Source organism: Staurois parvus, unplaced genomic scaffold (assembly GCF_062004578.1).
Source record: "Staurois parvus isolate SC_StPar_1 unplaced genomic scaffold, SC_StPar_1.0 ptg000354l, whole genome shotgun sequence".
Classification (NCBI taxonomy): Eukaryota; Metazoa; Chordata; class Amphibia; order Anura; family Ranidae; genus Staurois; species Staurois parvus.
Genome location: NW_028318150.1, coordinates 2,529,129 through 2,541,681, shown reverse-complemented (window position 1 = coordinate 2,541,681; position 12,553 = coordinate 2,529,129). Strand labels below are relative to the sequence as shown.

At 41.4% G+C, this 12,553-nt stretch overlaps 1 protein-coding gene across 2 annotated transcripts in view; it reads right to left on the bottom strand.

Moving 5' to 3' along the window:
- The window catches only part of MCC (MCC regulator of Wnt signaling pathway), a 540,260-nt gene that overhangs the window by 37,032 nt on the left and 490,675 nt on the right, over positions 1 to 12,553 (bottom strand). For both annotated transcript variants that reach the window (XM_089684729.1, XM_089684730.1), the window contains 2 exons: positions 8,560 to 8,766; positions 7,751 to 7,842 (listed from right to left, as the gene is read on the bottom strand). In XM_089684729.1, coding sequence (XP_089540855.1) covers positions 7,751 to 7,842; positions 8,560 to 8,766 — 299 coding nt within the window. The remainder of the gene's footprint in view (positions 1 to 7,750; positions 7,843 to 8,559; positions 8,767 to 12,553) is intronic.

Below are 12,553 nucleotides of genomic sequence, written 5' to 3'. Positions count from 1 at the left end.
ATCACCACTTTTCTCTTGGTGTCAGGAAAACTTGTCAGAAGTGATTCATGCTGATAGCAGAGGAACGAAGCAGCAGACAGAAATGACACTTAGTGCTCTTATCTGAGATCAGTACACACTATAGAAGGATATGCTTTGTTCATATTTCATGTCTGAGGTTTACAACCACTTTAACTGCACAAGCTGAAGTTAGAAGTGGATTGGTTGCCATGACAGCAGTTTCAGATTGTGTCTGTTTCACGTTTCATAAATTCCACCCATAGTGTTTAACCTGTAGAGAACACCAGGTGTGCTACACAGAATAAAAAAAAGTTAAAGTACACGGGTAGTGTGTAGCACGCCCATTTCTTTTGCCCGGCTGTTGCACATTCACCCCTCCCGTTCCTGCCAATTCCTAGCTTTAAAATGAAAGCAGGAAGTTGCTGTGCAAATACAGCAGTTCTAGAAGCTGCCGCTGTCAAAATCATCTGTAAGTAACTTTACAATGCTTTGTACCAGAATCACAATTTTAGTGCCATTCTAAGCAGGAAAAATTACAGATGAAAACGAATACTTTCTAGAGTAACACCATTTTTTTTAAACACTGGTCAAAAAGAAAAAAGTTAATTTGTTTATAGTTTTGTTGCCATTTTTATAATTCTGTTGCAAAAAACAACATATTGCATACTTTGGTATTACATAAGTAATGACAAAGTAAATGCCACATAAACAGGTCTATCTAAAAATTGCCCTAGTCCAGAGGTCGGGGAAAGGGGGGGGGGTGGTCTGGAGGCAGACTGAGGCCAGTGGGAGTTGAAAATGTTCTGGTGTCAGTGGGAGTAAACAAAGCCCCATTGTTGGTGTCAGTGGGAGAAATAGTGCCCCAGTACTGTTGCTGGTGTCAGTGGGAGGATTTGTTCTCCATTGTTGAGTCATTATGAGGAATTGTGCCCCATTGTTGAGTTATTACGAGGAATTGTGCTTCATGGTTGGTGTCACTGGAAGGAAGTGTGATGTAATTAGAAGGAACTGTGTCAGTGGGAAGACATATGCTCAATTGCTGGTATCAATGGAAGGACACATGCCCAACTGTTGGTGTCATTGGATGGAATAGTGCCCAACGGCCAGATAAAAGCAAGCAAAGGGGAGCATCCTGCCCCTGGGTTGCAGCTTGGAGACAACTGCTCTAGTCCATATAAGAGAAGTGCAGGTGTGAGAGCTGAATTAGTGATACTAAACCTAAAAACTTTTTTTTTAACTTAATGCATTACTTCCAATTAGGTAAAAATATTTTTTTTCTATTTGTCTGTGCGAAGAGGGGAGAAGAGATCGGCTCTGTGAACAGCTGCATCTCTTCTCCCCTGTCTTCCTCCTCACACAGGGGCTCGAACAGCAGCAGGAGCCATTGGCTCTTGCTGCTGTCAATCTAATGTAGTGAAGAGGAAGTGAGGGGCCGGGCTAAGTCCGACCGTGTATGTCTATGGAGCGCAGCTCCTTAGACACACAGGTTGGGAGCGTGCATGCAGCGTTTGTCCCTATAGCAAACAGCTTGCTATTGGGGACACACAAATAAAAGGAGGAACCAAGATCACTGACGGGGGACCCCAGAAGAGGAGGATTGGAGCCGGTATGTGCAATATCACTGCACAGAGCAGGTGAGTATAATATGTTTGTTATTTTAACTGAAAACAAATTTCAGACTTTAGTAACACTTTAAGGTGATGGCTATTTCTTTAATTTGCAATAAAAACCTGACTGAGCACTGACTAAGCTGCTAGCCCCTCACCACTAATTTCCGACAGTTTATTTCAGGCATGTGAGGCCTTAGTGTGAATTATGAACACCATGATATCCAAGATTCAAAATAAAGAGGACGTACTGAGACATATTGTGAAAACTCTGTGTAGCAGCAGCAAGTCCTAAAAAGCTGATGGAAAAGTATGACAAAGTAGGCGACAAAGCGATTGCCTATGCTTGGGTAAAAACATTTTCATATGATAAGCCCGCTGTGTGCCGCACTCTGCACAGTCACTGGAATGGAACATCAGGAAGCAAACACTGTAATTTAAAATTCATCACGGAGACAGAGGAGATTTAAAATTACATTTTCTGGAGAAGGCAGAAATTGATATTTCAGACTTCAACCATAACAGCTAGAAGACCAGCTACATTTTGTGTGAATGCCAGCACTGTGTAGGAATATCTGGGATACCAGGAGAAAATGTGAATATAAAATTAACTCTTTTGAAGAAAAAATGTACTCAGCTCTGCTATCATCCAGACAATTATTAAAGGGTAGGTAGGTAAGCATCCTAAAACACATTCGGATCAATTCACTAATTTAATTTGAATACATAAATATTGCTTAGACTTGGTTCACATCTCTATGGGCTAACAGAGAGATATGCAGAGGAAGAGGTCCTGACTGTGGCGAAAACACATGGGGGTTTCTGAGCAGTATATGTACATGAATCTGTCACCTGCACCGACATTTTTTGTGCAGAGGCATGACAGAAATCTAAAGAGTCTTAGGAAGTCTTTATGGATTCCCCAGAATATCCCCAGAAATATATGCTTTAACCACTTCCCGACCAGCCGTTGTATATAAACAGCCGGACGGTGGCAGTGCAGGGTCGGGTGGCCGTTTATAAACGGCCTCCCCGCACCCTGCTTGTGCGCGCTCCCTGGGAGCGAGCAGCACCGCAATCCGGTGCCCGCTGTGTCCTCCGGACACAGTGAAACACCGATTGTCGGACGGGACCTCTGTACGAGGTCCCGATCATGTGGTCACTGATTGGCCAATCAGTGATCACATGCAAAGTAGCAAGCAAGATGTCACTTGTGACATCATTGCTTACTACGTGTGAAATCTGTGAATGATCACAGAGGTCACATGGTACAAGGCTATTCACAACAGCCTTGTACCATGTGACAAGCTGTGACCAATCACAGCTCACTTTGTATTTCTCAATGACTGCAAGAATGCAGACAGAGAGAAAGAGAAATGATTGCTTTTACATCCTATATGGGTGTAAAAGCAATCAGTGTAAAAAAAAAAAAAAATCTTCATCACCCCCCACAAGTAGTATCTTTACTAAAAAGATAATGGAATACATTTTGGCCAAGATTTATGATGAAATATTATTTATTTGCAAAATTTAAAAAAAAAAAACACTTTTTTTCAAAATTTTTGGACTTTATCATTTACATAGCAAAAAAAATAAAAATCCCAGCAGTAAATAAATACCACCAAAATAAAACTTTATCTGTCTCAAAAAAATGGTAAAAAATTAATTTGGGTACAGTGTGGCATGACCGCGCAATTGTCATTCAAAGTGTGATAGCGCTGAAAGCTGAAAATTGCCCTGATCAGGAAGGGGGTAAAAGTGTCCCGTTTGGAAGTGGTTAAAGAGTATACTATACGCCTGTCTTTTCATTTCCTGTACTTGAAGAGCCATCATCGCTGGCCAAGGTAAATTACATTAGAGAGTCTGCCTGTAACTGCGCTGCAATGACGGACAAGGAAGCCTTCTGCTCCTTATACCTCGGATTCCATGCTATGTTCTGCCATGCTGATTCCATGCTATGCTGTGCTGCACTTACATAATCACTAGAGATCACAAACCGTGAAAGTTAAAGGGTGCTCAATATTCTCCAAAGGAAATTTTCAAATGGGCTATCCTCAAATCAAAAAGGTGTTTCCCGCATTTTCAAAGCATCAAATGGTTTCATAAAATGAGGTGAGGCTTGCTTATTAATTCTAAAAGCAAATAAAAATCATATAACATACTGATAGTGTTTAAAAGTCAGATGGGCCCTGAACAGATCAATGGCTCGGAAACATTGTACACGATGCTATTAAAACATCATATCTAAGGTGTCCAGTGTTCGTGATGGGGTCTCTTCAGCTCCACTTTCAGAATTAAGTACATTTCAGGTGGTCCAGTTTTGGTGATGGTCAGTCCAAGAGGTGGAGACCTTGAATATTCTGAATCCTTACTGTGTTGTTTGATCATCTTTTTTGAACTTTTAATTCCTGGATTGTGTGGACTTTATTTACGTATTTTGCTTTATATGTATATGTCTCAGAATGCTTTCAATATATTTATATGCTCTGTTCTGATTTATATAATAATTGGGGTTTTCTGAGATTTTATACAGTATTCTGGGAGAGCAAAATTAGTAGTCCTGTTTACTAAAGCACAGTTTAGAAAGCATGTCTCCAGATCAGGACTGGAAATAAGCAAGACATCAGGGATGCTGCATTCTGCTTCCAACATCTGCAAGTCTAAAGGGGGTGGGGGTACTGAAATGCCACTGTTGCGCTAGAGACAAATCAGTTTTGAGCTAGCCATTAAAAAACAGATAGCTTGTGCCTGCATGCAAAAACAATTTTATTATTTCCTTGGGAATTTAAAATAAATCTGCCTAAAAATGTGTAAATCTATTTACTGATGGCATGGTAAAAATGTAAATATAGGTGTGCCTTTTTGTTAATACACACAATGGCCTAGTACTTAATTCTTTGTGATTTTCTCGACGTCGGTTCAATCATGTCACTGAAGGAACCAAACCTGGCAACTAATCACTGGCTGATTGGGGGGGAGTATTGATGCCTACGGTCTCTTTAGGTAGTACTCAGAATTGGAAACAATTTTTTTTTACCTATAACTACAAGCAATCACAGTATGTATATATTTCCCTGCCAGTTACTTTGTTTAAATTAAGATATCATATAGTTCAAATGGAAAATGGCTGTACATCAACCATGTGGTGCTATCCACGGATGGGAACTGCATGACAAAGATGTATCTTTAAATTGGTTGTAAAGGCTCAAGGTTTGTTATCTTCATGTATTATATGCATGAAGGTAAAAAAAACCTTCTGTGTGCAGCAGCCCCCCCAATATTTACCTGAGCCCCATCACGATCCAGTGATGTGCACAAGAGCCTCGGATCTCTGGGGACTCCCTCTCCTCAATGGCTGCTGTCAATCACAGCCAGTGAGCCAATGAGGACAGAGAGGGGGTGGAAATTAACCATGGCTCTGTGTGTAAAAGGACATGCAGAGCAGCAGCTCGGGAGCGAGCCTGCTTGGGTGCACACATAGTAAGCTGCTTGTTCTGGGGGCACTAGGCAGAAGGGAGGGGCCAGGAGCACCGGCGGGGAACTTGAGAAAAGGAGGATTGGGGGTGCTCTGTACAAAAAACAAAGTGTTTGTTATTTAAAAAAAAATATTGCCTTTAATATCACTTCAAGTCATTATAAAAGTCACAAAGTTGTTTCCTAGTTGAGTACTGTAAAGATCTTGGTCTGACCTGCTCTGTTCCTTCCAAGGATACATTAGAAGGCACATGCTGTGACTCCACTGGACACACTATGGACTGCCTGACCTCAAAAAATATAACAGAGCAAAGGAAGAGATTACAGGATCTGTCCTGTGATAGCCAATTACTCTTCTATTTTCAGCAGCAAACCACTTCTCCATGAACGTGTAACAGACCACACTAACTGCTCCAACTTAATACACACCTGTACATATAGACGAGTCAGTGAATATATAAGCAATGCACACTCCACAAACTAATTTTATTGTGTCATCCTCATGACCACAGATGTTTGTAGTTTGGAAAGATCTTTTCATGGCTCAGGCCGCTCCCATCTTTTTTTTTTTACAAATTTTTACATCACCCGACTGTTAGAGACATGAAGACCTCTACAAGGACCTGATTTTGTGGGGATCCTGTAAATGGCAGATCATACAGACCCCTGGACCCAATTCATTGCCCTGATTGGTTCCTATGAAAATGCACTGCAAGGACAGACAGCAGCTTTCTTCACATTGAAGTACATCCTACCTAGTGATTCACAGCAACATACATAAAGATAAGTACACTACATTGCCAAAAGTATTGGGGCGCCTGCCTTTACATGCACATGAACTTTAATGGCATCCCAGTCTTAGTGCGTAGGGTTCAATATTGAGTTAGCCCACTCTTTGTAGCTACGACAGCTTCAACTCTTCTGGGAAGCCTGTCCACAAGGTTTAGGAGTGTGTCTATGGGAATGTTTGACCATTCTTCCAGAAGTGCATTTGTGAGGTCAGGCACTGATGTCGGATGAGAAGGACTGGCTTGCAGTCTCCGCTCTAATTCATCCCAAAGGTGTTATATAGGGTTGAGGTCAGGACTCTGTGCAGGCCAGTCAAGTTCTTCCACCCCAAACTCACTCATCCATGTCTTTATGGACCTTGCTTTGTGCACTGGTGCACAGTCATGTTGGAACAAGAAGAGGCCATCCCCAAACTGTTCCCACAAAGGTGGGAGCATGAAATTGTCCAAAATGTCTTGGTATGCTGCCGTCTTAAGAGTTCACTTCACTGAAACTAAGGGGCCAAGCCCAACCCCTGAAAAACAACCCCACACCATAATTCTCCCTCCACCAAACTTTACACTTGGAATAATGCAGTCAGACCAGTACCATTCTCCTGGCAACCACCAAACTCAGATACGTCCATTGGATTGTCAGAGAAGCGTGATTCATCACTCCAGAGAACACACTTCACTCTAGAGTACAGTGGTGGCATGCTTTACATCCGATGCTTTGCATTGCACTTGGTGATGTAAGGCTTGGATGCAGCTGCTCGGCCATGGAAACACATTCCATGAAGCTCTCTACACAGTTTGGAGGTTTGTAGTTATTTATTCTGCAGACAGTGGGCGTCTTCTGCGCACTTCAGCATGCACTGACCCCGCTCTGTCATTTTACGTGGCCTACCACTTCGTGGCTGTGTTGCTGTTGTTCCCAGTTGCTTCCACTTTATTGTAATACCATTAACAGTTGACTGTGGAATATTTAGTAGCCAGGAAATTTCATGGATGGACTTATAGCACAGGTGGCAACCTATCACGGTACCACGCTTGAATTCACTGAGCTCCTGAGAGCGACCCATTATTTCACAAATGTTTGTGGAAGCAGTCTGCATGCCTAGGTGCTTGATTCACATGAATCCAATGATTTGGAAAGCTGGCCCAATACTTTTGCAAAAAGCATAATAGCACTTTGTTGGATAATGTACCCTATATAGCCAACTCTATGGGAATGATAAAGCTGTTTGAAGCAGGTCAAATGCAAGTCAGAATGGGGTCAAATGTACCCATCAATGAATTTTGAATAATCTCAGGAGTGTCTCAAACTGAAGTTAAACTGATGGTATTGAGGAAAAACCCACTGATCCAGGTACTTAAAGAGTAATGCCACTTTCCCAATTTGCAGTGCTGTTATTTTCTGTAAAATGCAATGCAATAATGACTACCTGGAGGAGTTCTGCACATAGAATGTGTACAGAACACCCCCCAGAAATGCATTTTCATGCTTGTGTGATTGGCTTATGGATTTTCTCATAAGTCTGCTCCAAGATACAAGTGAAATTTTGAGCATCCCCTGCAACAAAAATGTCATTTTGGTGTGATACTCCTGCAGGGAATTCACATTTAAAGGGGTGCAGACCCTGCAAGTACAGCAACTGATAATTATGAAACCACTCCCATACAGATTCACTCTGCACATGGACACAAACAACTACTCCTTCAGAACAACAAAAGGTAGGAATCTGCAACAACGTTTGTTAAAATCAATGCAATGTACATAGATCAAGTAAAGGGGAATGTTTTTTCTCAACAAAAGTAGAGTTACTCTTTAAATTTGGAATCTGTCATTTTGGGTCACTACTCCAATTGCTTTGTTACCGACTCTGCAGTCTGCACACTTACCTTTTCAGTGCACTGGTGAGTTCTGATGTAAGTTCACTGTCATTGTACGTTCTTAGATCAGACAAGGATAATGCAGAACCTTCTATGGATTCCTGTGTGATAATAAAATATGTAACATCATTCATGTATTATTAACACAACACACAGCTAGTGGCAGCGAAGCACTTGATTTATATATTAAATAAATGGCTTACTAGCACAGATACAGATATTCTGAGAAAAGAAACAGATCCCTTTAAAACCACAAAGGAAGTATCACAAGACACAGAGGAGTTGATTTACTGAAACAGGAGAGTGCAAACTCTGGTGCATCTCTGCATAGAAGCCAATCAGCTTCCAGGTTTTTTTGTCAAAGCTTAACTGAAGAAGCTGAAGTTAGAAGCTGATTGGCTACCCTGCAGAGCTGCACCAGATTTGCACTCTCCAGTTTTAGTAAATCAGCTCCTCTGTGTCTTGTCAGGTTAGAGGGAAATCTGCTAGGTCAGTTTTCCAATCCCCCTACAACCCCAGTAAATAGCTCACAAAGCCCACTCTTTTCCTAAATATTGCAACAAAAAAAAAAACCTCTCAATACTGTACACCTTACCAAAAAGCCTTGTCTAAGAATCTCCTGTTCCTTGGTACTTCCATCAAAGATTCCTTTCAATAGTTCTATGGGCCCCTCATTTATTTATAGCATTGTGGAACCTTTGTTCCTGCGAAGGTGAAGGGGGCTCCTAACAAGGAAGTATGCCTAGGTGGTTCTATGCTCTAAACAGACCTAATAAAAATGTAAAGCTATTTTGTGAAAACCTAATCTGTGGTCTCACCTTTCCCATCTTGTCTTTGCTGCTGCTGCTGGCTGAACTCAGTGACCGCATCCTCTGCTCTTTCTGTTCTTCCACTTCAGACTTGAGGTGCTCAATATGAACCAGGTAGGCCTGTTCCTGGGCATCTCGTGTGCTCAACTTTAGTTCCAAAGCTTTTTTCTCCTTTTCTAGTAGGTACAGCTGTGCCTTGAGCTCAGCCATTTCCTCCTGTCATCAAAAGACAATCACAAGGTCAGCTGCAAGGTCAAAGCAATAAGCGAGCTTCTCATTTCATTTTATACTGAGAAGGTAGCACATTTTTCACATCAGTGTCTTGTATAGTGTGCTCAGCTCAAACCTTTATTGCCACTACCGAATGAAAAAAAAAAAAGCATATATAAACCTCAGCAATTATTGAACATTCAGCGCAACAATTTTGCTAAACACTACACCACTGTGAAAATTTGAAGAGGATGATTCTGATCATTAATCTGACTTATGCCTGTGTCTCATGTGTCATGCACATCCACTATTCAGGTTAAGAATGGTTATAGACAAGTAGATGTTGTCCTGAGAATGGTGTCCAGAAAGAAATTTGCCCATTCAGTGAGGGTTAATCACAACTGTTTGGAAGTGCTCCTTAAGAGCCACTGGTGTATCCTTTAATGGACTGATCCTTACCAGTATTGTATGGGGGGGGGTGAGATTGTGTCATTTATAGCCACCCTAGGTCATGTAAGCTTCCTATTACCACATTTGGAGCAGTACAGTGTAGCACCAACATCTCTCAAGTGAACTGAAAATATATTTTCCTGCTGAATGTAAAAATGCAACATCCTAACATTCTCACTATCTAGCACTAACTTTCTGATGTTGAAGGTCACATTTAGCACTTCTGCCCTCCCACTGGATTTACCAGTGGAGCTCCCAACAATCTGCAAATACAGACCTTTCTGAAAGTCAGTATTTTGACTGGACAAAGCACACTGCCACTCCCAAGGTGAATGAATTTGGGCCCGGCAATACCTAAAGCTGGGTATACACAGAAAGTTTGCTTCTATTCAACCAGTGGGCTGCACAAAAAAAAAAAATTGACAGCTTCACGGATCCACACAAGTGATATGGATACAGAAATCTCTCTGCTGTGCTACTGTAATCTGATAGTGGACTACTTTCCCGTCAGAATACACCGATCAGTGCTGCAGCCATTGGCTGCATGTGCTGATCACATTCTGGTTAACCAGCAGGATCATTCAACCGAAACCAGTCTAAACCACCAGATTCTGTTGAACAGAGAGGGGTGCACACATATAGAAATTAATCTGGTTCTTGGGGCTTAGGAACCAACCGAGAGAGAGAGAGACAGACAGACACAGAGTGATTGTGTGTATCTCTGGGTGTTTGGGACATTCTTTTTGGAAATCAACACCACAAGGCAATATTGGCTACACTTGCTTTACCTTCTCCTGTATGAAAATGGCTGGAATTAGTGAGAATGTGATCTTGGGGGATGTCTTTTTTTTGTCTTAGCATTTTTAACTTGTAGCCCTATCCTTAGATGCAGCACAGTATATGTATATAATCCACCAAAAATCCATGTAAGACTGTAATGTCCCCAGGGGAGAATGCTATGCTGAAGGCACTCGCTCTTAAAAGCCACTCACTGTTAATAAAAGTGTGCTTTCATTCACTTCTCTCTCTTCTCTTGTGCTTGATATGCATTTCTCCCTTCTCTACAGAGGAGCCCTTATTTTTCAGCGTTCCAAATGCATCTACTATACAATTTTGTCTCATCAGTGAATTCCTTCAGCATGTGTCCCTAGAGAGTGAGGAGCCCATAGCCTTTACCTTAGCCATTATCATGTCACTTCTCTAAAAGATGGTTATTGTAGGATCTCCAAGTACAGCAGTGACATATCTTAACCTACCTGTATGAGGCAGCTAACAAGGTAAAAATGGGGCAAAATTGCAAAGAGCATTATTCACAATGACTGTGCTAACACTCCAGCTGCTCCCATTGTGGCTGAAGAGCTGTGACTTTTGTAGCCCTGAAAACTGTAATGGTCTATAATATGGTCACGTTTTACAGGTTTTGTCAAATGGCCAGCTTACAAGGGGGTGCTGGGAAAAAGGATAAACAAATCTGTCATCTTTCTGCCTATCAACATACGTCACATGTATATGTGTTTGACAGAGAAAGTGTGCGTTACCCATAGCAGGCAGTATAATGCCAAGCCAATTTCCAGATTTAGCTTCTAAAATGACACGTGGGATCAGACTACCTGCTATGATAATTCTTTAGGCACTTTTCAGCATCTTTGACTAATATTCTGACAGCAATATCCTTAGCAATGACAAAGCATTCATAGAGAAGTGCACAGTTTGTAGCTGGACCAGTGTCTCAGCCAGCTGTGTTCTGCCTGGCCCTGGAATGAGAACACTTTGAAGCATTGTCTGAGTGGTTTTATGTTCTGTTTCTATATGCTGAATTAAATGCCATCCTCCGAAGACAAACCATGGACATTTATTAAATGCTATTGAATAAACATCACTTACAAGATGTGCTTAAAATGAAAGATCTATTAGAGGAGGAAGGCTCTCTAAAACAAATGAGATAAACAGCTGCGCTTATGAAATATCACAGCTGCTGTAAATGTTCATCTCATTTGAAGGGACAGGAAGGGTAGATGCTATGAGCTTTGTCTACTCTGAACACTATAGAACATTATTAAAAGATCTGTGCGTCATCTGCAGCCAAGACTGTCCACCTTCCTGTCGGCTTACATGTCTCATTAACCTGTATCTAGGTATCATACCAAATATTCTCTCTGCAGATTTACAAACAGAAGACAACAATTTAGCTGCCTTAAAACACAAATGGATGACTGTATATATAAACCCTACCACAATTAGAAAACGAAAATGAAATTCAGGAGGGTATTGGAACCATTATAGGATAGGTACAAACACTTCCTAGAGAAATTACCACACCAATAAAACAACATGAGATTTTGTTTTAGGTATCAAGATACAGGGTGCAGCAACATAACTTCCTTTTTTGAAATGCGTGCCATTCAGGCTGTAGCGGCCATAGCGGGGTCTCAGACGACAGACGTAGTTCTAAAGTTTTCGTTCTCTTCCAGGTCAGTCATCATGCGTTGGAACAGTGAACAGCGTGCGTTTGCCGTAGAGGCCTACTTTTCAAACTGATTTTCTGTGATCGCAAACCAATGCGCCTTCCGACATCGCTTCAATGTAGCCCCGTTGGGCAGTGTCCTGGACTGGAAATCAATTGTTACGTGGGTCACTACGTTCAGACAAACCGCGAGTACGACAAGACGAAGAGCTGGAGTCCCTCGACCCATCAGATCACCTGAGAAGATCGAAGCAGTGAGAGCTTCAATCTCGTGATCCCCGCAGCGTTCTGCGCGCAAGGACCCTACAAAACATCCGCGCAGAAATTGCCAACATACCCACTGTTATGCTGATAAGGGTCATGAAAAACGCCAGAAATCGGCTTATTCAGTGTATGGACAATGGGGGGCGTCACCTACCTGATATGATTTTCAAAACGGTGTAAAACAGAACTTTAGATATGTACTTACATTATTAAAGACAATAAAAACAATTCTGATTCATAAAATGGGTTTTATTGCATTTTGAAAAAAGGAAGTTATGTTGCCGCACCCTGTACAATACGGACTTGTAAAATTCATAATTTTATTTATACTCCATAAAGATTTTAATTATTAATGTTGGCACAGCATTAATACAATATTTCATTCACTGTATTTCTCTATCCTTCCTGCATAGTATCATACACTTTACATATCTACAAGGATGCCCAAAAGATCTTCTACATACGAAGAGAGAGAGAAAAGCAAATTGCCGGTGCATTTTGTGCTCGATATTGGCCACTTTCTCAGGAGATTAACAAGGTATACATAGATTTATCATACAACCACACGAAAGCCAGACATACAGTATTTAAAACACACAGAGATACAATAGACTT